Raw genomic sequence first — 25,292 nt, forward strand, 5'->3', positions numbered from 1 at the left:
CCCCCCCCCCCCCCCCACAATGTCACATTCCATTCTTAGGAGGGGAAAAAGAGGCTGAGCAATTTCGTGTTCCTGTTACACTGCCTTGTACAGAGATCTCATTAGGTTCACTATGACCTATGGGCCTAGGTAACATCCTCTACCCTCATAGTCCAACTTCAGTGTTTTCAATGTTTAGATATCTAGTTGTCCCCTTAAACTGAACCCACCATTTTCTCCCCAAACTAGCACACACCCACCCATGCCACACCATTTTCTATTAATGGCTCCACCAATTTTTGTCACTCAGGGTCGAAACCTTGGTGTTATTCAACAAAAATATTGAACAAACACAAGAATTGTGCTAGGGATGCTGGGGTATACAATGGTTAGGTTTGATGGGGTTTCTGCCTTCATAAAGACTTCAGGAAAGACAAACAAATGGGGAACCCACGCTAGTATACGGATATTAGAGAAGACGTCTTGGAGGAGGATGAAGATGGGTGGGTGCGGAGGTGTGTTTCATAGGTAAAGGCATAGGAGGAGAAAGCATGGCTTTGGAGGAACACAAAGATGTACTACTGAGGCTTTGAGCAGTAGTGGAAATGGAGAGAAAATGGGACAAATACGCTAGTTCAAGCATGAAGGGTCTGGTAAACTATGTTAAGGAATTTGGACTATCTGAAGAGCAGAAAGAAGCATAATTAGTTTTGTATTTTAAAAGAACCAATCTGCTCATAGTTTGGCCAATTTCCCCTTTCTCTTCCATCCTCTGAACCCAATCTATTAATAAATCCTGATTTCTTATTGTCTCATTTGTTCATCTCTATTACCACTGCCACCACCTTAGTTCCAGCCCTTCTCATCTCATCCTTAGATTAAGAGCCCCTTAACCAGTTAGTCTCCAGACTTTCTTCCTCCAATCCACACTGCACACAAAGACTACACCAAAAGTCCTAAAATGCTATGCCAGAATAGCAGTAAAGCCCAAATCACCCATCTTGGCGCTTACGACCATCTCTACTCTATGTAACGTTACTACTTAAAACCCCTTTCCAAAGAGACCAGTCAGCTTCCTCAAAAATCCTCCCAAATGCGGTTTACATTCTTTTCTCACCCCTGCAATCTTGTAACATTATTCTCTTCTCCCCCGCATAATGCACTCCTGGGGCATCCTGAGGACGTCAAGCAACAGCTCGGTCTCCTCTCCTTCGGTTTCTTCTCACCCTGCAGAGACTGTGCCAAACATTTCTGCATTGTATTAACTCGAATGGTGTTACAAATCGAGGTTTTCATTGTCTTTTGTCACAAAAGACTCTCATAAGGCCGGGTCAGGTACTTCAAGCGCTCAGAGCAAATGCTAGTAAACTTTAATTGAGCCCAATCCGGCGGGTTTGCGGAGTCTGAGCCCGCGATGGGGAGGGAGCTGACACACTGGAGGATGGATCCGGAGCGCCGGGTCCGACACAAAAGAGCTTCAGACAAACACGCGACAGGCCAGGGTAGGGCAGCGAAGGTGGGGCGGGGATAGCGGGAGACAGCAGGGGACAGCTCCGGGGGGCCAAACTCTGGCGAAACCGCGGGTGGCAGGCTGAGCCACCGTTGGTAGGCGTGACCGCGCCAGTCTCGCGGGAGCGGCCGTTGGGCGGGCCGTTGTCCCCGCGGGCGGGGCGAGTTGCTAAGGAAATGACTTCCCGCAGCGCCGCGCCGTGCCGCGCCGCGCCGGCCGGGCGGGGTCTGGAGCGGCGCCGTTTCCGCTTCCGCTCCGTCTCTGCTCCCGTCCCGTTACCGCCTCCTGGCCGGCCTCGCGCCTTTCACCGGCACCTTGTGTCGGCCGTACTGCCGGGCCCGCTCCTGCCACGCGTGCCCCCGGGGCTCCGGCGCCGGCACGGGTCGCGTCCCGCTCGCCTGCTCCTGAGGCCGCTGGCCAGCAGCCGCCATGGGTGCCTACCTCTCCCAACCCAACACGGTGAAGTGCTCTGGGGACGGGGTCGGCGCCTCGCGCCTGCCGCTGCCCTACGGTTTCTCCGCCATGCAAGGCTGGCGCGTCTCCATGGAGGTGAGGCGGGAGAGGCCCAGAGGCGGGCCGCTGCAGGGCGGGAACCTGACGGAGAAAGGGAGCGGGGGGATGGGGTCATCCCCAGGGAAGGGTCCTTATCGGGAGCGTGCAGCTTTGGCTGCGGCGGCAGTTTGACGGGCGGCAGCGAGAGTGGGCCCGGGGCCGAGAGGGAACTGCCGGTGCTTGGGGACCGTGTGCCGGTGGCCAGTTTGGCGGCGAGAGCTCGGCCATGTGGGGAGAGGCACCTTCCGCCCACTGACCGCCCTCTCCTCGTGCCTTCGCGCCATCCTCTTCTGCCAGCCCAGCCCTCCAGGCTCATAAACGGTGTGAGGTGTAGTGTGGGAGTTAAGATGAAAGGAGGGACGATTTATTTATTTACTTTTGCGAGGACGAAGAGAATAGACGGGAATGACTACTCCCCCCCCCCCCCCCCCCCGCCTTAAATATGTGATGTGAGAGGCCTTTTTAGACGAGGAGTTTGACAGTGAAAGGAAGCCTAGGCAAGTAGTCTGTTTGAAATTCTCAACACCTAGTTACTTGGCTCTGGGCACCGAACGTTAATTTCAGAAGCTCGCCCTGACCCCTAAGAATTGTCACTCGTTTGTATTCTCTTCGGGGCCTTTTACGACCTTTGGAAAACTTGAGTTTTGTCATTCGGTATCATTACTTTTTTATTATGCTTGATATTTTTTTCCTCGGGATTTTTCTGAAACTTACTCTGTAATTGTCATTTGCCTGTGCTGACTGTAGTTTATAGTTTCCTTGATTTGTAATCATTTCATCATAATCTATAAAGAACTTTAACCTGTAAAGAACTGACTTTTCTTTTCTAGAAAATGTCTTCTGGATAAAAGGGAAAGGTGGAAAATTTCTGGATAAAAAGGAGTAATATTGGGCAAAATGGATGTGACACTACAAGGAGAACAGGAAAAACCATGGTAGAAAGGAAAGGTAGAAAGACATGTGTAAGACATGTCTTTGTGAAGAGTGTTGTGAGAGCTAGGCAGAAGGGCCAGGGAAATGCTCTAATTATTTCTGGGATTAAGGGTTTATCCACTTACTAGGTGGGCTTCAGTTTAACAGCCTAATAGTGTCTCCCTCGGGAATTTCTTCAAAATCCCTCGCTCCTCCCTGTGGTTAGCTCTGGAATGACAGTATAAACTTCAATGGTTTGTTCTCAGACTCCACTTTCATACCCACAGCCGACTTTAAACAATTCTGTCAGTAGCTATAACATTTCAAGAAGGAAGGGGATCCTATGGTTCAGCTCATCTAATTTGGCTCCCGCATTTTACAGCTCAGAAACTGAGGCCCAGAAAAGTTAGGACATTTATTTCTTGGTGGAAAGAATCTGTGGGATGAAACTGTTCAAGACACTTATTGGACACTGTTATCGTCTGTGTCAACCCGAAGCATAGCGTTCATATTCCAGTGTGGTGCTCAGCATTGAGCTTACTGGGTCCTTGGTGAATGTAATTGTCTGAGTGTTAGAAATATTTGGATATAGCCTCAAAAGGAAGACCTTAAGGTAAGGTTGGGGTTTGGGTTAGTTGCTAGTCTGGAGGTCCCATTTCTATGGCATTTTCTGTTACTATTGTAAGATTTGAGGTGACTTTCTTCTCATGTTACTGTGAAAAGGCTTTTCTGGCAGGTTTCTCAGTCCTTGTTTTCCACTCTCTTCTCTGCTGCAGTTTTTCTGTTTTGGGGGTACCCTTCTTTCTAGTTTTCTTTACAAACTGAGTTGTTTGGATATTTAGTTTTCAAAGTTGTTTGCTCAGTGGTTCTGTGCTGTTTGTTTCTCTGCAGGGTATTTCCCTGTATTTTTGGTTTCTCTTCTGGTAATTAGAAAAGGACTTTTTTTCATCACCAGCTGTTTGGTTTGTAGAGATCTTACTAGACTATTCCTTAGATCCTAGTCTTCCTGAGAGGTAACCAGTTCAGGTTTTAAAATCTTCCTATTAAGCTATTTCTGAATTTACCTTCGTTTGAATGGTGAAATATACTTAACTAGACCCTCTTGAAGCCCTGCGTGGGGCTATATCAAGTAGTTTTGTGCTACATCAGTAGTTTTCCTTCTGACTTTGATTCCTTTCTGTCCAAACTATAACGCAGTTTCTTTGCTATGGCAAGAAAATAACTATGACCTGTAGCCTCTTAGTGAATCTTATCTTTTCAGAAAGTGTACACACCTGTTCCTCTTAAGCTTTAGGACTCAATTCCACCAGTTTATTAAGTATGTTGACCTTAATTGCTTGGTCCTAATGATTCCTTTGAGGTAAGTTTTTCATGCCAATACACATTACAAGAGGTTGCTCAAATCCTGATTGATGAATAGATTCAGTCTTAGTACTGTTTTACCCCTTCTCTTGAGGCAAGGATGGCAACTATCAATAGCTGGCATTTTATACTTTCTGCCTCTCTCCAGCCCCTCTTGCTGTGGAACCAGGGTGTTTTGAGGAGGGGTAAACAAAATACCACAGTTGATGTTCCCTTCCCTTCTTCCTTCTCCATGGTTTGGAGGGATCCTCAAGCTGGTTGAGGTATGTATTTTGGGGGTTAACAGGTAGGTTGTGGAAGGGTGCCTGAGAAATATATTTGGAAAGGCTCTGAGTTTTTGGTGGCTAATGAGAAATCAAATCTGAAAATAGTTTGAGTTGATGTAGTTTTAAGGGACATGGATACTTTTGGGTTGTGAGGTTCTCTGGAAGTGACAAAACTGCTTTCTATGGGGAGTTAAATTTTTTTCTTTTTAATTCTGTGAAATATATTTGCCTTCTTTAAAAGGCACTATCAATACCTAGGATACACTTTTGAGTAGACTAGCTGTTTATTGCCATATAGAAACTGGCTTGTTAGTGGTCATACAGGGGTCACCTAGAATTGAATGTAGAGCGTGTTAAGCAGAAAATTCTTAAGATACCTACGTGACTGTTTCAATAATTGTATTAATGGGGCAAAATATAAAATGGGATACCACAAGAATGCTGTGGGGTTCCACTTAAGAGAGGGTATCTGAGGCTGAAGAACATGTATTGTTTGATTCTTAGATTAGTGCCTCATCTCTGTATCTTAAAGCACTTTTTATTTATTGAACCAGATCAGAATTCCTTTGTCTAGGATGCAGTTAAGCAACTTTTATAAAAGGGCATTTGATTAGCATGTCATAACTATTCTTCACAATTCAGAGATAGTATGACATGAAATCAAATACATATCCACGCATATGGAGAAATTGTTTTCTACTATATGATTCCTTTGTAAGTTCTTAAGCAACAGGAAATTACAATCAGATTTTATTCCTCAAGATTTCAAGAATATTTTACATAAGTTATTTCTATCGCCCAATCACATAGCAGATGTTACTACTGCTTCTCCACCCTGATCCTCTATTGGGTTATCATCTTGGAATTGTACTTTGAGAGGTAAGGTAAGGAACTGTGCTTTGAATTCGAGTGTGGAAGTTTAATAGATCTGGTCAGTAGTTCTTGCCATTGTGAGCTGTTATTAAAATTGTGCTGTCTGGAAGCATAAACCTTTAGAACTGAACTTGAAGCATCACTGATGTGTAATGACATGCTTTAAACGGAGTACTGATTTCAATGGAGTTTTTGGTTTCCCTTTAGATCCTGTTCAAAGATGCAGTCTATCAACTTTTAATCATATATAGTACTTGAAAATATATATATGGGTGTCTGGGTGGCACAGTTGGTTAAGCATTCGACTTTGGCTTAGGTCATGATCTCACAGTGTGTGAGTTTGAGCCCCACATTGGGGCTCCACGCTGACAGTGTGGAGAATCCTGCTTGGGATTCTCTTTCCCTCTCCCTGCCCTTCCTCCACTTGCACACGCGCGCTCTCTCAAAATAAATAAACTTTAAATAATTATATGCAGACTTCTTTTTTAAGAATCTTATTGAGATGTAATTCACATGCCATATCCATTTAAAGTGTACATTTCAATGGTTAATATATTCAGAGTTGTACAACCATTACCACTATCAATCTTAGAACAGTTTTATCACCCCAAGAAGAAACAATTTAACTATTACCAGTCACTCCGTATCTCCCTTCCTCTAATCCCTAGCAACCACTAATTTACATGATATTCTATATATTTATCTATTTTTAACATTTCACATAAATGGAATTATGCATATGTCTCCTTTTCTGTCTGCCTTCTTTTACTAAACAATATTTCTAAGAGTCATCCATGTTGTATCATGAATCGGTACTTCGTTCTTTTTACTGAATAATATTCCATTGTGTGGACATTTTGTTTATCCATTCATCAGTTGATGGATATTTGTATTTTCATATTTTGGCTATGATGAATAATGATGGTATGAACTTACATTTACAATTTTTTTGCGTGGAAATAAGTTTTTATTTCTCTTGAATATATACTAGGAGTGGAATTGCTGCATCATACAGTAACTCCATGTTTAACATTTTGAGGAGATGCCTACCTAACTCTTTGGCAAAGTGGTTGCACCCTTTTACATTTTTACCAGCAATCTAGGAAGGAGGGTGTCAATTTCTCTACATCCTCCCTACACTTGTTATCATCTTTTTTATTATAGCCATTTTAGTGGGTGTGAAATGGTATCTCATTGTGGTTGTTATTGTATTTCCCTGGTAGCTTATTATGTTTGAGCATCTTTTCTTGTCTTAATTGCCACTTATATATCTTTTGAGAAATGTTTATTCAGATCCTTTTGTCTATTTTTATTGAGTTGTCTTTTTATTGAGATGTAAGAGTTCTTTATATATTTTAGGTACAATTTCCTTATCAGATATGATTTTCTCCTGTGGGGTGCCTTTTTGCTTTCTTGTTAGTGTCCTTGGAAGCACGATAACTTTCAATTTTGATGAAGTCCAGTTTCTCTATTAAGAGTTTTATAATTTTAGCTCTTACATCCATTTTAGATTAATTTTTGTGAATGGTGTAAAGAAGAGGTCCAGTTTCATGCTTTTGCATATGGATATATACTTGTCCCAGCATCATTTGTTAAAAAGGGCATTCTTTTGGGTGCCGGGGTGGTCCAGTCGGTTAAGCGGCCCACTTTGGCTCAGGTCATGATTCCATGGTTTGTGAGTTCAAGCCTTTGTTGGACTCAGCACAGAGCCTACTTCAGATTCTCTGTCTTCCCCTCTCTATCTGCCCCTGCCTGCTCCCCCCACTCTTCAAAAACAAATAAACATAAACTATTTTTTAAAAGTCATTCTTTTCCCTCATTAAATTATCTTGGCATCATTGTTAAGATCATTTGACTACGAATAATGGGAATTTATTTCTGGACTCTTAATTCTGTTTCATTGATCTATCTACTTATCATTATGCCAGTACCACACTCTCTTGGTTACCATTGCTTTGTGGTAAGTTTTGAAGTTAGGAAAGTTAAAGAGTGTGAGTTTTCCAACTTTGTTCTTTTTATCGTTTCTTCTTTTCTGGGTCCCTTGTATTTCTGTATGAATTTAGGATCAGCTTGTCAGTTTCTGTGCAAAAGGCACTTGGAATTTTGATTGGGCTCGTGCTGAATCTGTAGAATCAGTTGAGGAGTATTGCTACCTTTTACGATATTAAGTCTGTAGTTTTCTTGTAATGTCTGTGTGGCTTTGGTATCGGGATAACACTGGCCTTATAGAATGAGTTGGGAAGTGTTGCCTCCTTTTCTATACATTGGAAGAGTTTGTGAAGAGTTGGTATCATTCTTTTAAAAATAGCTGGTAGAATTTACCAGTGAAGCCATCTGAGACTGGGCTTTTCTTTGTGGGAAGTTTGTGTGTGTGTGTGTGTGTGTGTGTGTGTGTGTGTGTGTGTGTGTGTGTTTAATTATTTTATGTTAAGTTGTGATAAGATAAACAACAAAATTTATTATCTTAACCATTTAAAAATTGTACAGTTCAGTAGTGTTAAGTGTATTCACACTGTTGGGCAACCAGTCTCCAGAAGTGTTTTCATCTTGCAAAACTGAAACTCTATACCAGTTAAACAGCTCCCCATTCCCCTTGCCACCAGCTCCTGGCAACCATTCTACTTCCAGTTTCTATGAATTTGACTATCCTAGGTACCTCATAGAAAGACACATTTGTTATTTTGTGACTGGTTTGTTTCACTTAGCATAATGTCCTCAAGGTTCATCCATGTTATAGCATGTGTCAAAATGTCCTTCCTTTTTAAGGCCGAATAGTATCCATTGTATGAGTATACCACATTTTCTTTATCCATTCATCTGTTGGTGGACACTTAGGTTGTTTCTACCTTTTAGCTGTTAGGGATAAAGCTGCTGTGAACATGGATATACAAATACATCTTCAAGATCCTGCTGCAAAATCCAAGACTAAGGTGTCTGCTGAGGACCCACTTTCAGGTTCATAGATAGCTGCCTTCTAGATGTATTTTCAAGGCAAGGGAGCTCTCTGGGGTCTCTTTATAAGGGCACTAATCTCATTCATGAGGGCTCCTCCCTCATGACCTAATTACCTCCCAAACACCCCACCTCCAGACAGCATCACACTGGGGATTACATTTCAACATAGGAATTGTAGGGAGACACAAAACATTCATTCTGTAGCACTGAAGTAATATATGCATATAATTTTAAAAGTCAGATAGTAATACATGACTTTTTAAAGCCAAAAATGTAGTTCCCAACCACCTTCAACCTTTTAATCTTAGTTTGTAAAGATTTAGATAAATTTATGCATCATAAATCTAAATGGCTGGTCATCCATGAAAACAGGAACTTTTGTGGATGTATTTATAACCTTAGGAGATTGACATCAGTCAGGATAACCAGGCTTTTATTCATACAGATCCATTGGTTGTCTAGAAGGTCAAAAGGTTCTGTGTGATACATGATTTAAGTAAGGCAAGGCCTAAGAGTCCTGACTCAGGTGACCTGTGTGTTCTGAGTCATCTCCTCCAGACTATCAGTGGTTATTGTTTTATGATACACCTCTGGGTTTAGAGTAGGAAATGAAGGAGGAGGCATCCATAAGGTATTTGTCCTGAGGCAACTGGGGACTCACTGTCAAAAACAGACATGGAAGTCCTATGATGTTGCAGAACCTACTTTTAGGCCCAAAAGCTGTAAAGACTTTTTATTTATTTATTTATTTATTTATTTATTTACTTATTTAGCAAGCTATAAAAACATTTAAGACCATCTTTGCTTTCATGCTGGTTTACAATCTAGTTTGGGACCTAAGAGTCTCTTTTCCCCCATGGAATGCTGGATAATAACACAAGATGGTATATTCTGAGTTTAGAGAGGGGAATGATCAGAGTATTGGTGTGACTGAGAAAGATTTCTTAGAGCTGGTAAGACTAACTGGACCTTACGGAGAGTTTATAAAATGGGACAAAAGGAAAGGAGGAAAGTGGAAGGAGAAGAAGAAGGATATTAGAAAGAGGGAAGACTGAGGCATGCTTGCTACCTTGCTAGGTTGGGGTGATCAGTTCAAGAGTGGAGTAGTTTCTTTTGGGGAATGGTATGAAAGGTAAGAGATTAGGTTATAGAGATGGGTAGGAATGATGATTGAGTGCCTTTAACTGCTTGTGAGTTATGTGGAATTAATCTGATATGCAGTAGAATCCACTGAAGCTTCTAGCAGTAAAATATTGGGAAGTATAATCTGGTATCTGGATGTATGTAGGTTGGACTACAGGGGCAGAGAGTAGAGGCAGGAGAGAAGATAAAATGCTATTAAGAGTAAAGTAATTCATGAACAAAGTCATGAAGGAAAACTTAGTAGGACTTGGTGATGGATGGTGGAAGAGAGCCAGGAAGTCAAGGAGGTCTGGTATTAAGTGTTGCCTAGGAAAGATTCCATGAACAGAAATAAGACCTGTAGGGGAAGTTCTGAGTGTTTGAAGACTGCTGAGTTTCTGTTTATATATGTTAAGTTTGAAGTGGAGAAAGGCATCCTATAGAAACAGGCAACTGGAACTTCACAGAACCCACGAGAACTTTCAAGAAAGCTGACAGGGTTTTTACTATTTAATTATATACAATAGTTGGGAAAAATGAAGCCTGCAAAATAGCTATTTGGGTTGCTGTTATGGTTATTGCCTGCTCTGTGTAGTAAGATCTTGAAGGAAAAGGTTTTGAGATCAGGAGTTTAAGCATGTAAATCTAAAAAGATCATTTAAAAAAAATAAATACATAAATAAAAAATAAGAAGAGAGATCATTTTAACCAGTTTCCAATAAATGGTTTAATGGATGCTTTGTTGAATTAAAAAAAAGGGGGGGGGGGGAGAAGCACTGCTTTGGAGGCAGAAGTGAAGGAGAGGTTAAGTAAAGCTGTAGAAAAAATTTTGACGTAGAATAGAGATGATGAAGTAGTTCTTCATCATATGTGGTCACATCAAGATATGTGACCTTGATCTAAGTAAAGCAAGAGGTTAGCTCATCTGCTAAGAGTGAAAGAAGAGCATTGAGAACTTGAACAGTGTGGGAAAGGTTTATGACTGGCTGCAGTCAATATATTTAAGTGTCAATGCAAAACACTAAAAAAATGCTGAATGATGGAAGTAGGTGCACAAACAACCAACATGATTTCATGACATTTTATGACTAGCAATACTTAGTGGCTCTGATTTCAGGTGTAAAGAAAGCAGTTGGTCGGGTTATACGAGGTTGGATGAGTTTTTCTAGATTGTTAAGAGACAGTGTTGAAATACTTGGCTCTGGCTCAGAAAGGGTCAGAGAGAAAGAAAAGCAAGGGTAGGTGAAGGTATGGAGGCAATGAACAGAGATGCAAAAGGGGAAACGAAAGTGCTTAGAGAAGGTAGTTCCAGGTGATGATATAGATCCAAAGACTCACCAGGCAGTAGAAGGGAAGGTAATGTGGAGTAGTTCTAGGAACTGACACCTCAAGGTATAAGGTGAATCTATGTTGGGCATCATCTATGGATGATTCCTCTATCATTGAAGAGAAAATGGAGGCACACCAAGAGATAACTGGCCAGTGATCATGTGGTATATTGCAGCGTGGCAATTCAGAAGACAGTTCATAGGTTCGTTTTACTGTCATAAGCATTCAAACTGGAATAATATGGCATATTGTACAAAATTTTTAAATGTAGAAAAGCAGAATAATTATTACCCAACTCTTACTCTCCATGCAGTTTGATACATAATGTGGTCTTCCAGATTTCTAGCATATGTGTGTTTTTTTCCCTGTCTTTTTGTCACTTAGTATATTGTGGACTTATTTCTAAATTAACGCATATTTATTTCTAACGTTTATTTATTTTTGAGACAATGCAAGAGACAGAGTGCAAGCAGCAGAGGGGCAGACAGGGAGACACAGAATCCGAAGTGGGCTCCAGGCTTTGAGCTGTCAGCCCAGAGCCAGACGTGGGGCTCGAACTCACAAACCGTGAGATCATGACCTGAGCTGAAGTTGGATGCTTAACCGACTGAGCCACTCAGGCACCCCAACGCATATTTGTTTCTAATAACTGCATGTATTCTTTTGGAAGGATGTACTACTTGTAATCTAATCTCTTCATGGATATTTCGATGTTTATAGTTGTTCTTTACTATAAATAATGCTGTAATGAACATTATTATACATATTCTTGTACCCTTGTCTTATTACTTCCATAAAATAAACTTTTAGAAGTCCAATTACTGTATCAAAGGGCATGCACATTTGAAATTTTGATACATATTACCAAATTGTGCTCCAGGAAGGCTGTACTATTTATATTCTTGCTCATCAGGATATGAGAATGTGTTTTTATTTAACTCTTTTTTTTTTTTAACGTTTATTTTTGAGAGAGAGAGAGAGAGAGACAGAGCGTGAGCAGGGGAGGGGCAGAGAGAGAGGGAGACACAGAATCCGAAGCAGGCTCCAGGCTCTGAGCTGTCAGCACAGAGCCTGATGCGAGGCTTGAACTCACAGACTGTGAGATCGTGACCTGAGCTGAAGTCGGATGCTCAACCAGCTGAGCCACCCAGGCGCCCCTACTTCACTCTTATTACCACTGGTTATTATTAATCTTTTCCATTATTTTAATTTGCACAAAAGGATATTTCCTTGTTTTTAATGTTCATTTCTTTGCTGTTGAGGTTAAGTATTTTTTCATATGTTCACTGAGATTAGATCTACTTCAATGCTTTTGTGAGAAGTAGATGAGGAAGTGAAAAAGGTAATTTGAATAGAGTTGTGGGTTCAAAAGAGATGGTGCAGCTTTGACTTAGAGTGGCATTGCAGGACAGAGAAAGACCGATTGATTGTCCTATTCCACTGGGAAGCAGTGGACAAGAAGACTGCTCTTCCCTCCCCTATCAAAAAAGTGGAATTAGTTGGACTAATTTCTCAAATTTCAGTGAAATATTGAGTCTCCTAAAAATATTTAATTTACTTTTGAAAAAGCTAAACATTCCCATGGCTCAGTCTTGCTCCCATCCCACAGTGGATTCTACTGCATATCAGATTAATTCCACATAACTCACAAGCAGTTAAAGGCACTCAATCATCATTCCTACCCATCTCTATAACCTAATCTCTTACCTTTCATACCATTCCCCAAAAGAAACTACTCCACTCTTGAACTGATCACCCCAACCTAGCAAGGTAGCAAGCATGCATACTTTTCTTAGTTTTCTGTGTATCCGTATGGTATTACAGTGTGAGAAGACAAATATCTATTCCATGCTCCCTCTTCTTACACAAAAGCAGTTTACTAAATATAGCATTCTGTACTTGCTTTCCTTCTGCACTTTGTTTTCTTTATTTAACAAAATATCTTGGAGATCTTCCATGAATTTTTTTTTTTTTTTTTTTTTTTAAGGAAAGCAATACTTGTGGAACTCCAGATTTCACTAAAACAATTTTAATTTAATGTTACCTAAATGTGTACAAACAGAACTGGGCATAACTTCCATGCCAACAAACCATACTACAAAATCATCAGAATTAAAGTCAACGTCAATATGACAACTGTTTTGCCAAAACTCATTAGATACTCGCAGCACGACTTAGGTAGTGACTGCTGAGGTATAGTTTCTTATGGCTTTAGCAAGCCTTTACACACTCATGCCTTTGCCAATTCAGTTCTCCCGTCACTTTTCTATAATCCAACCCGGTCCTCCTCCGTTCTGCCTTTTCTTTATTCCATAGCACCATCCTCTTTCTGTAAGTGTTATATCGTAATGCTATATGATTTACCTATTTATTGTGTTTATGTGTATTTCCCTCATGAGAATGTAAGGTTTTTTATGAAGTGCAGATCTTCATTTTATTCACTAATATATTCCAAATACCCAGAACTGATCCTGGCACATAGCGGATAGTCAGATATTTGGTGAAGAAATGAGTGAATGAACAAATGAAGTCTGAGAACCACTGGTGGAGGATGTTGGAGCAATAGATAGTCATATAGGTCAAAAGATGGAGAGAAGAAGTAGGTTCAGTAAGGTCTAACCCTGGCTTAGACGGAAGGGAGGGCAGTGTGGCTGGTGGTGGAGTGGTTGGGAGAGGGTGAAGATGATGGTAGTGCTCTCTGGATCCTGGGGATGAGACTCAGGGGCAGTTATTGACAACCTTAGATAGGCCATTGTGTGCCCTCCATGGCAGCCCGTTAGATTCTGGGACACTTTCTCCTGGAATCAATGAGAAGGAAATACAAAATAGCTATTTTTCCATTCTCTCATTTACTACCTTAAAATAGCTTTTATTTTTAGGGTGCCTGGGTGGCTCAGTCGGTTAAGTGTCCGACTCTTGATTTCGGCTCAGGTCATGATCTCACGGTTTGGGAGTTTGAGCTCCCGCATCGGGCTCTGTGCTGACAGCGCAGAGCCTGCTTGGGATTCTCTCTGCCCCTCTCCTACGCATGCCCTCTCTCTCTCTCTCAAAATAAATAAACTTAAGAACAATAGGTTTTATTTTCTAGGTTTGTATAACGAAGGCATAGTCTTATTTCAGGGACAACAGAAGAACCACTGCACTGATTTCCTAAGTATTGATACAACTAGAAAAATTTTAAATGCCAGAAAGAGGAGGAGAACCATTGACTTACACGGGGATAATCAATCAAAGTAAATAGCTGATTGCATTCTTTTTGTTTGTAGAAAGTACCTAAAAGAGAGGTGGGGTTGTTTTCCCAGATGGGGCAGAGTAAGCTGCAGCACATGCTCACCTAGGTTCAGTGGTCTTGGCTTGAACTATGGCACAGACTAGAATATTTGTTTGGGGTGGCAGAGTTTTGTGATTAGAAGAATTTGATCAGTTCCAGCCTTCCAACCATGATGTTGTTGCAGCAGGGCCATTGCAGACTTCTCTTCAGGTGTACTATGCCATCAGTGTTGAATGATATGTCATTTCCATCTGGGGGTAGGAGGTGGGAAGGCTGATCATATGGGACATTGTAAATTTTAGTTAACAAAATCTAAGCACAGTATAGTTTTAAGAATATTATTTATTGGGAAGATTCTTTTGTAAATATATCCTCTGCCTAGCCTGAGGGCAATTTCATGAGTGAGTTAAACTTAGAAGAGGGAATAATTTATTTAGATGGTGCTTTGGGAAAGTGGCAGTATAAGTGTATATAGTTTTACAAATTCCTAGTGCTTTCTCTTAGGCTGTTTTAGGATTCTCCCAGAAACTTTTCAGATTGGTAATGCCCTCAGGTCTCTTTTTGCTATCTTCCCTAGGATTTTCTTCCTTGAAGTTCACTGATTCATAGAATGGGTCTGGAAGAGACTTTAAAGCCTTTATTCTGGTTCTTTCCCATAGTTGCCGCAAACCAAAAGGGTCAGGTCTAGAGTTCCAACAGGCAAACATTCTGCCATCTGGACTCCGAGATCTCCTAGGCTGAGGCTGCTAGACTGCAGAGAAAGTGAACTGATTCATTTCTCTCCCTTCCTTTCCTCCCCTACTTCCCTCCCTTGCCTTGCTTCCTTTCTCCCTCCCCTGTATTTCTTTTCTTATTTTATCATCCCGTTTCCTTTCTTATTTCTAGGCCATGTAGTTCAGCCAGGGAAGGGTTAGTGAGATTAAGGTGTGAAGGAAATCCTCATGACCTGAGTGAGGTGGCACAAGGAAGAACATCCTTTGATCTTGAGAAATGCTAATTATGCTCTCTTTTTCCTAGGATGCTCACAACTGTATTCCTGAGCTGGACAGTGAGACAGCAATGTTTTCTGTCTATGATGGACATGGAGGTAATGGTAGCAGATCATATTGGTGACATTCTCGAACCCTAGTTCTAGACTTTAGAGGGCAAGAACAGGTCCTTTGTTCTTTTCCTTTCCAAGGTTCTGGTTGTAAGATATCGTTTCCATTCCTAGTGCTGTTTTTCTCTATTCTGCCATTCTACCTTCCTAACTGGATATTGTATTGGTTTATAATCTCACCAGACCTTGTTTTAATCCGAAAAGCCTCTTCCTATATTACAATTTATCTTTTTTCCACTGAGAATTAAGTATGCAGGTAAGAAAAGACAAAAGGTATATTAACATAGCCCTGAGAGAGTTGATGGTGAAATCCATTTTCAGGATCAGAACTTCCTAAACAGTTGTCTTTCAAATTGTATAAGTTAAAAGTGTAAGTTGTCTTTCAGTTGTATAAGATATTCATTTCTTCAACCCTTGGGATTCAGTCCAGTATGGCATGTAAATATTATATAACTTTATATGTGGGAAGCAGTGCTCTGGGTGACCTTACCTGTTTCCTAGGGGAGGAAGTTGCCTTGTACTGTGCCAAATATCTTCCTGATATCATCAAAGATCAGAAGGCCTACAAAGAAGGCAAGCTACAAAAGGTCTGTCTTATCGTAATGCTCCTTCTCTACTTCTGTAGGCTCTCCCTTATTTTCCAGTCCTGTGGTTTTTCCTTTCTTGTTGCCGGTAAGCTGCTGCTTACTGCATTTATTTTATTTTTTTTTTTAACGTTTATTTATTTTTGAGACAGAGAGAGACAGAGCATGAACGGGGGAGGGTCAGAGAGAGGAAGACACAGAATCTGAAACAGGCTCCAGACTCTGAGCCGTCAGCACAGAGTCCGACGCGGGGCTCGAACTCACGGACCGCGAGATCATGACCTGAGCCGAAGTCGGCCGCCAGCCGACTGAGCCACCCAGGCGCCCCTGCTTACTGCATTTCTTAAAGAATTCTATGCCCCAAACAAGCTTATCCTCACTTGAGCCTTCTTAGAGTTGCCTCATTATTCCCAGGTCCCTGAACTGGTTTTTATTTATATGTGAGTGTCTCCTCATGTGGCAGATCACCCTGTAACTTGCATGCCATTTTTGTACCCAGATTGTGTATAGGCAATTTATTTTGTACCTCCTGTACTTTTTCTGACACTTGCCTTATACTCTTTTGCTTACATCCAGGCATTAGAAGATGCCTTCTTGGCTATTGATGCCAAACTGACCACTGAGGAAGTCATAAAGGAGTTGGCACAGATTGCAGGGCGACCCACTGAGGATGAGGATGAAAAAGAAAAAGTAGCTGATGAAGATGATGGTGAGTGTTGCTGGCATCCCTTGTTGGAGAGGAAATCTGCATTTTAAAGAACTCTTCTTTAATATATATATTATTTCAGTGTCAAGTCTAAGAGAGGATGACTTCATAGGGACTTGGGGAGTCCCCACATTAGAGAACCTTATGTTCTGCTACACTACATGAGGTTATGAAGGGAGAAAAAATTAACCTGTGTGCCTAGTGTCCATAGTTGTAAGCATTTTATATATATTTTGTCATTGTGGTAGGGTCTCTCTGGTTCCTGTTAATGTTTATATGACCTTTTTTTTCTAGACAGGAGTTGTCATTAGCCTCAGCAGCCAGTCCTTAAGCCTGGGCTGTAGGCCTAAGACTAGCATTGTGGGCTTCCTGGGTCCTCAGCCATAATGAGCTTTCTACTTATCACTCAAAAATAAGAGGTGATAAGAGAACTATAGTAACTAGTGTTCCTTTGACTAAGAAGAGGGTGAAACTCAAAGACTAAAGGAAGTCTATGCAGGCAGACGTTATCTGAGAAGAAACCAAAGGGGTCTTCTGAGACCCCAGGGAGTGGGGAAGTTGGAACTCAGGCCTCCAAAGGCTGGGAGGCAGGAAAAAGGACTGGTCCTATGAAGAGTCTGGTGTGGGGGTACTGATTCAGCCTCTTCCCTGCAGTGGACAATGAGGAAGCTGCGCTGCTGCATGAAGAGGCTACCATGACTATTGAAGAGCTGCTCACGCGCTACGGGCAGAACTGTCACAAGGGTGCTCCCCACAGCAAATCTGGAGCTGGGACAGGCGAGGAACCAGGGTCCCAGGGCCTCAATGGGGAAGCCGGACCTGAGGACCCATCTAGGGAAACTTCTTCAGAGGAAAATGGCCCCACAGCCAAGGCCCACACAGGCCTTTCCTCCAACTCAGAACGTGGGACTGAGGCAGGCCAAGGTGGCGAACCTGGCACTCCCACTGGTGAGGCTGGGCCTTCCTGCTCTTCAGCCTCTGACAAGCTGCCTCGAATTGCTAAGTCCAAGTTCTTTGAGGACAGTGAGGATGAGTCAGATGAGGCAGAGGAGGAAGAGGAAGACAGTGAGGTAAGGGCCAGTGGGAGCAGACAGATACTGAATTTGCAGAAAAGGCCTGTTTGGTTACCATACATAGCTTTCAACTCCTTTCCTTCTCTCTCTCTCTCTGTTTTTTTTTTAAGTAATTGCTACACCCACCGTGGGGCTTAAACTCACAACCCCAAGATCAAGAGTTGCATGCTCTACTAAGCTTGGTGCCCACCATCTTCTCCTATTTTTACAGCAACCCCCAAGGCCTGTATTCCAGGTTTTTCTTGAATTCATTATCTCCACCAACATAGGAACCATTAGCCCTCTAACTTCTTCCTTTGTTGATACTATAACATACAGATCTAGTTCTAGCTTTTCAGAGTCTGTCTTTTATTATATTATTTTTTTTTTTATGTTTATTTTTGAGAGAGAGAGAGAGAGAGAGAGACAGATATAGTGTGAGCAGGGGAAGGGTGGAGAGAGAGGGAGACACAGAATCTGAAGCAGGCTCCAGGCTCTGAGCTGTCAGCACAGAGCTCAGTGCAAGGCTCAAACTCACGAACCGTGAGATCATGACCTGAGCTGAAGTCGGATGCTTAACCGACTGAGCCACCCCAGGCGCCCCAGAGTCTGTCTCCAAGAGAGAACAGGAAGGTAGGGATTGTTACTTTAGATATTTGGATATATCCTTCTCTGAGCCACTTATTTTCTGGCCATGTTGCCTGAAAGGTGCTTTTGGCTGAGAGCCCTGGCCTTTTGCAGGACTTACTATTCGTGACTTCCGAACCCAGTTTAGGATATCAGTTATACCCATCTGGCCCTCTCCCCTCCCCTGGATTTTTCTATCATGATCATATAGTTGCATCTTTCATTTTTCTCAGAATCCGTGTTCAGGCCGGGCTCTTGGTTCTGAGTACAAGTTGGGGGGAGGGGGGCAGGGGGTCATCCCAGTCTCAGCAGCCTGGGATCATCCCTCTGGCAGGAATGCAGTGAGGAAGAGGATGGCTACAGCAGTGAAGAAGCAGAGAATGAGGAAGATGAGGATGACACTGAGGAGGCTGAAGAAGACGAGGAAGAAGAGGAGATGATGGTGCCTGGCATGGAAGGCAAAGAGGAGGTGTGTAGGGAAGGGGAGCAATGAGTCTGGAAAAGCCAAGAGGCAAATGTAATTCCCCTGATTGTTATTTGGTGACGGGGGATCTCCTTGCTGCCTTAGTACTGAAGTCCTGGTGATGCAGGGATTTATGCTACAAGTGGAACTAGGTCTTCAGGGTAAAATTAGCTCAGAAAAGAAAGAGCATGCTCTAGTCTTTGGAAAGATTATAAGTTCATGCCTCTCCTGTTTGTTAACGCTCTCTTGGTGGTCCCAGTGAGAGAAGAAAGCATAAGTGAATGGTTGGGGAGCACCAATGAGGAGCTTGTGTCCAGAAGCTCCCATGATGCTTCCTTTCTTCCTCTTAAGCCTGGCTCTGACAGCGGCACAACAGCGGTGGTGGCCCTGATACGAGGGAAGCAGTTGATTGTAGCCAATGCGGGAGACTCTCGTTGTGTGGTGTCTGAGGCTGGCAAAGCTTTAGACATGTCCTATGACCACAAACCAGAGGATGAAGTGGAGCTAGCACGCATCAAGAATGCTGGTGGCAAGGTCACCATGGATGGGCGAGTCAACGGGGGCCTCAACCTCTCCAGAGCCATTGGTAAGGGCCAGGAAAGCATGGGAAAGACTTCTGGGGTCTTACTCTCTCTTTCAGACTACCTAGTAGCAAACTTTAATCTTAATAGGCCCATGTACCTTGCCAAGTACTTTGGTATCTATTATTACCTCTGTCCTTAAAACATCTCCGTGAGATAGGAAAGATAGCTGTCATTTTTGGATGATGAAAAAGGTGAGTGGCCTACCTAAGGTTTAGCAACCTGAAAATAGGGCTGCAACTAGAAAAACTGGAACACAGTTTTTCGTTCACTTAGATTATGGAACTTTGCCAAGAAGGGAAATGAATGGCAAGGCTTGACCAGCCCTAAGCACAGGTCTGTGGGGAGTGCCTAAATTACTCATCAACCAGCCGTTCCTTTACTTCAGGAGACCACTTCTACAAGAGAAATAAGAACTTGCCACCTGAGGAACAGATGATTTCAGCCCTTCCTGACATCAAGGTGCTGACTCTCACTGACGACCACGAATTCATGGTCATTGCCTGTGATGGCATATGGTGAGCACCAGCGGAATGCCCTAAAATTCCCTCTTTTATGCAGCATTACTTCTCTTACAGGTCTCTGAGCTGGTTTGGTTTTATCATCCCTCTAATGGCTGCATTCAGCACCTTTTCTCAAGCTGCTCTAGAATTAGAGTCTAGGCAGACACCTCGGTGTCAAAACCCCCAAGCCTAAGGCAGAGCTAAGGATATCTTTGTAGGTATTTGCATTGGCCCTGGGGGGCTATCACCTCTCTCTACACTCCTCTGTTCTGCTTTGTTGGGACTAAAGAAGAGTATTGTTTTTGACCCCAGGAATGTGATGAGCAGCCAGGAAGTTATAGACTTTATTCAATCAAAGATCAGTCAGCGTGATGAAAATGGGGAGCTTCGGTTATTGTCATCCATTGTGGAAGAGGTGAGTGCCAGGGTGGAGGAGAAGAGGGTGTCTGGTCTGCATAGCCAAGGTTTTGTCTTTGGACCAGAGCTAAGACCAGAGCTGGGAAGTATCCTTAATTACCGACTGATGCCAAACCCTGACTAGAAAGTTCCACCTTCCTTCATTTTCCTAACATATCCTCATGCCTCTTACGCTAGCAAGTGGCTTGTTTTGGGACATCTGTTGCCTGTTCCCCTCCTTCTGCCACCCTGTCTCAGCACAGTCAGCCCTCTTGTGGGGGCTTAGGTTCCTAGGAGGGTATTCAAACCCTGAAGCTGAGCTGCCCTGTCCCTTTTGTAGCTGCTGGATCAGTGCCTGGCACCAGATACTTCTGGGGACGGTACAGGGTGTGACAACATGACCTGCATCATCATTTGCTTCAAGCCCCGAAACACAGCAGAACTTCAGCCAGAGAGTGGCAAGCGGAAACTGGAGGAGGTGCTCTCTTCTGAGGGGGCTGAAGAAAATGGCAACAGTGACAATAAGAAGAAAGCCAAGCGGGACTAACGGTTGTCCAGACCCCTGCCCACCTAGACTGTTTTCTGAGCCCTCTGGACCTGAGACTGAGTTTTGTCTTTTTTCCTTTAGCCTTAGCAGTGGTTATGAGGTGTGCAGGGGGAGCTGGGTGGCTTTACTCAGCCCATTCCAAAGAGGGCTCTCCCTCCACACAGCAGCCTGGGAGCCTCTGCTGTCTTCCCTGGCCTTCTCCTTGCTCCTTGGGGCTCATCACCGGTTCTGTGCCTGTGCTCTGTTGTGTTGGAGGGAAGACTGGCGGTTCTGGTTTTTACTCTGTGAACTTTATTTAAGGACATTCTTTTTTATTGGCGGCTCCATGGCCCCCAGCCGCTTGCACCCGCTCTCTGTTGTACACTTTCAATCAACACTTTTTCAGACTAAAGGCCAAAACCTAATTGTGCCCGTGGTGTCCTTTTTTCAATACTGCTGTAATGTCCGGCCCACCCAGAGTTCCCTGGCCCCAGACTCGACCTCATTGATGGCTCTACCAAGCCCCTCTGCGTATTCGTGTGCGTGCGTGTGTGTGCGCGCGCCCTCCACAGTGCATGTGCCCCACGTCCGTGTGTGTGTGTGTGTGTGTGTGTGTGTGTGTGTGTGTCCGTGTGTCTGTCCGTCCCAAGAATATGGGGCAGAGGGGGCCCAGGTATTGCAACTCCCTGAGCTGCTGGCAGGCTGGCGTAGCGTCATGGCTCATCCTCACCCCCTCCTGGTGTCAGGAATAGTTTACTAGCTACTGCAGGGGGTGGTTAGGATAAGCCAGGCGGCAACTAAGACTGAAAGCAAGGCCGAGGCTTCTCCTGCCCTCCTCACCGGCCTGCTTTCTATCTGATCTGTGATTGGCTCGGCCGGTTTCTTTCGTCACAATCACTTCCTGGTCACGCTGTGGACGTTTTCGCCGCTTCTGCTTTCCACGGACTACGCGTCCCGTGTGACTCTGCGGCAGCGGAAGCGGAAGCGAGGACGGAGGTACCAGCTGGTCTCCGTAGGGGGGGGGGGGGTAGGGGGCTCCATGAATGGACGCGGCGGCGGCGGCGGGAGCGGCCTGAGCTGGGCGCCGGGGCCAGGGCCGGGGGCTGCCCGGGGCCCGCGCCGCTGCATGGGGGCGGCCCGCGGGCCCTGAAAGGAAGGGCGGGCGGGCCGGACTGGGAGGGGCGGGGCCGGGCGGCCGCAGGCCGGAGGCGCGTCGGGCTGGAGCCGGTCACGATGCCCCGAAGGAAGCAGAGCCACCCGCAGCCCGTGAAATGCGAGGGGGTCAAAGGTCAGGGGTCAGGGGCCGCAAGGGGGGGGAGGAACGGGGGTGGGGTCAGTGGAGTGGGTTCAGGTCGGGGTAGAGGGGGACTCCTGAGGGATGGGGTGGGCGATCTGGACTCCTAGCTTCTACTAAGAGAACCCGAGAGGGTCTGAGAGTACGGGAAGTACGGGCTGCCAGGGCTAGCTCCCGGGGTGCGGATGATGGGCACGGTTCCTGAGGGAGAATCTACAAGCCCCCTCCCCTCTTCAGTGGATACCGAAGACTCCCTCGACGAAGGACCCGGGGCCCTGGTATTGGAGAGTGACTTGCTACTAGGCCAGGATCTGGAGTTTGAGGAGGAAGAGGAAGAGGAAGAGGAGGAAGGTGACGGCAACAGCGACCAGCTCATGGGCTTCGAGAGAGACTCTGAAGGTGGGTTTGAGGGACTTGATTAAAGATTAGTGACCGCTGGAACCTCGGCCCTTCAGGATCCAGGTTAGGATTTAGTGCCAGTGAGCTAAACTCGAAACAGTGCCACAACCCAGGGATGATTTAGTTTAGATTTGAGCTGGATTTCATTTGCCCAGTTGTTCTATGAGCTCCATCACTTTGTTGAGGTGAAGTTTTGGGGCCTGGTCCAAAGGCGGCATGAATAGCACAGTGGATGACAGAGCAACTGGTTAAAGTTAATGCCCTTTTAATAACCTTGTCCTTCTGCCTAGCACATTCCTTATGTGAAGTTCACTTGAAAAGGTTCAGCAAAACAACTTATTTCAAATTAAGTTATGTCTAATCTAACTCCTTTCACCTGCAGCATAAACGTTTTGTATTGAGGTTTGGGTCTCTATCCTCAAGTATTCTTGCACATTCCTTTCCCCTGTGATGTTAACATCACTCCACCCTAATTTGCTGCACCACTTACCCACTTAATGCTACCTATACTAAGGATGTTTCTGAACGTCATTGAGGGGAATCCGTGTAAAAAATAATTCATCCTTTAGGGACATTATTTTGTTTTCACTTCTCTCCAGATTTTGCTTCACTCTTGAGTTTTTATTTTATAATCAGCTCTGTACTAAAAAGGACCTTACTAAAACAGAGCTTAGAATAAGATGTCAGGCCTCTGCCTTGTGTACTCTTACTTTTTTTTTTATCCCAAGAATCACCTAATTACATTCTTCATTTCAGTCTGTGGTCCACTGTGAGCCTTTGATCCTTTTCCATGCAGTGGAATTAGGTACAGCTGTCATCACTAGGTTAGTCCAGGCTCAGAAGCAGATCATTCACATTGAATTTTCAGGATCACTGAAGTGAAGAGTGGGGCCAAACAAGTGGGGAGACACCAGTGAGAAAGCAAGTTTGGAGCCTGATTGTACTCCATGTTGATGTTTCTTCTCATGTTTGTCTTACCAGGAGACTCTCTGGGGGCCAGGCCTGGGCTTCCCTATGGGCTGAGCGATGACGAGTCTGGGGGCGGCCGGCCACTAAGTGCTGAGAGTGAAGTTGAGGAGCCAGCCAGGGGTCCAGGGGAGGCCAGGGGTGAGAGGCCAGGCCCAGCCTGCCAGCTGTGTGGGGGGCCGACAGGTGAGGGGCCGTGTTGTGGGGCAGGAGGGCCGGGTGGGGGGCCCCCGCTGCCCCCACGGCTATTATACTCATGCCGCCTCTGCGCCTTCGTGTCCCACTACTCGAGCCACCTGAAGCGGCACATGCAGACACACAGCGGGGAGAAGCCGTTCCGCTGTGGCCGCTGCCCCTACGCCTCAGCCCAGCTCGTCAACCTGACGCGACATACCCGCACCCACACTGGCGAGAAGCCCTACCGCTGTCCCCACTGCCCCTTTGCCTGCAGCAGCCTGGGCAACCTGAGGCGGCATCAGCGCACCCACGCGGGGCCCCCCACTCCTCCCTGCCCGACCTGTGGCTTCCGCTGCTGTGCTCCACGTCCAACCCGGCCTCCCAGTCCCACAGAGCAGGAGGGGGCAGTGCCCCGGCGACCTGAAGGTAAAAAGCCAGAGACCAAAAGAACCTGGGACATGGGTGGGTGGCTTTAGGGATACTTGGTTGGATTCATACACCAGGCCTCATTGTCCCCACAGATGCTCTGCTGCTTCCAGATTTGAGCCTCCATGTGCCACCAGGTGGTGCCAGTTTCCTGCCAGACTGTGGGCAGCTGCGGGGTGAAGGAGAGGGTCTTTGTGGGACTGGATCAGAACCACTGCCAGAGCTGCTGTTCCCTTGGACCTGCCGGAACTGTGGACGAGAGCTGGAGGAGGGGGAGGGTGGTCGGCTGGGAGCTGCCATGTGTGGGCGCTGCATGCGAGGAGAGGCTGGAGGGGGTGCCAGTGGGGGGCCCCAGGGCCCCAGTGACAAAGGCTTTGCCTGTAGCCTCTGCCCCTTTGCCACTCATTATCCCAACCACCTGGCCCGGCATATGAAGACGCACAGTGGCGAGAAGCCCTTTCGCTGTGCCCGCTGTCCCTATGCCTCTGCTCATCTGGATAATCTGAAACGGCACCAGCGCGTCCACACGGGAGAGAAGCCCTACAAGTGCCCCCTCTGCCCTTATGCCTGTGGCAACCTGGCCAACCTCAAGCGTCACGGTCGCATCCACTCTGGGGACAAACCTTTTCGGTGTAGCCTTTGCAACTACAGCTGCAATCAGAGCATGAACCTCAAACGCCACATGCTGCGGCACACAGGCGAGAAGCCCTTCCGCTGTGCCACCTGCGCCTACACCACAGGCCACTGGGACAACTACAAACGCCACCAGAAGGTGCATGGCCATGGTGGGGCAGGAGGGCCTGGCCTCTCTGCCTCCGAGGGCTGGGCCCCACCACACAGCCCCTCCTCTGTGTTGAGCCCTCGGGGTCCGACAGCTTTGAGTGCCGCTGGTAGCCGGGCTCTCCATACAGACTCACCCTGAACCAGGTCCTTCTCCCTCAGGGCCCTACGGATTAGCCCTGACTGTCCTGTACGTTTTATACAGATGGACCAGAAGCCACCTTCTACTTCCTCCCCCGCTGGCCAGGGGCTCCACAGACTAACCTAGGCGCTATATGGACCAGCCCAAACCCTGTGGGCGGGGGGCCCATATGGACCAGGGGGCCTTGCCTTGACTGATGCACTTCATGAGCTCAGTGAGAAGGGCCCCGTATTTACCTCCACTGCTCCCAGGGGCAGTAGAGGAACTGGCTGGGGGACTGCCCAGCCTCCCACCTGTTTATTTAACTTATTTCAGTGCTTTATAATAAAGGAAACACTAACAAAGCCATGTCTATGCTGAGTTGGCAGTGGCAAGCACAGCTCCGCCTCACCCTTAGCACAGCAGTCTGTGCTGTGATGGGGGAGCAGGGGCAGTGAAGG

General features: G+C 45.3%; 2 protein-coding genes across 2 annotated transcripts; both read left to right on the plus strand.

Moving 5' to 3' along the window:
• Positions 1 to 1,722: 1,722 nt before the first annotated feature.
• Positions 1,723 to 21,093, plus strand: PPM1G (protein phosphatase, Mg2+/Mn2+ dependent 1G). The gene is made up of 10 exons (XM_003984384.4): positions 1,723 to 2,038; positions 15,149 to 15,218; positions 15,732 to 15,817; positions 16,391 to 16,523; positions 17,175 to 17,590; positions 18,534 to 18,668; positions 19,014 to 19,248; positions 19,632 to 19,761; positions 20,059 to 20,161; positions 20,483 to 21,093. The coding sequence occupies exons 1-10, from the start codon at positions 1,919 to 1,921 to the stop codon at positions 20,687 to 20,689; spliced, it is 1,635 nt and encodes a 544-aa protein (XP_003984433.1). The 5' UTR covers positions 1,723 to 1,918; the 3' UTR covers positions 20,690 to 21,093.
• Positions 21,094 to 21,790: 697 nt separating this feature from the next.
• ZNF513 (zinc finger protein 513) lies at positions 21,791 to 25,196 on the plus strand. The gene is made up of 4 exons (XM_003984392.5): positions 21,791 to 21,956; positions 22,200 to 22,361; positions 23,343 to 23,930; positions 24,026 to 25,196. Exons 1-4 carry the CDS (start codon positions 21,902 to 21,904, stop codon positions 24,850 to 24,852), a joined length of 1,632 nt encoding a protein of 543 aa, XP_003984441.2. The 5' UTR covers positions 21,791 to 21,901; the 3' UTR covers positions 24,853 to 25,196.
• The last annotated feature ends 96 nt before the right edge of the window (positions 25,197 to 25,292 follow it).

Source organism: Felis catus, chromosome A3 (genome assembly GCF_018350175.1).
Source record: "Felis catus isolate Fca126 chromosome A3, F.catus_Fca126_mat1.0, whole genome shotgun sequence".
Taxonomy (NCBI): Eukaryota; Metazoa; Chordata; class Mammalia; order Carnivora; family Felidae; genus Felis; species Felis catus.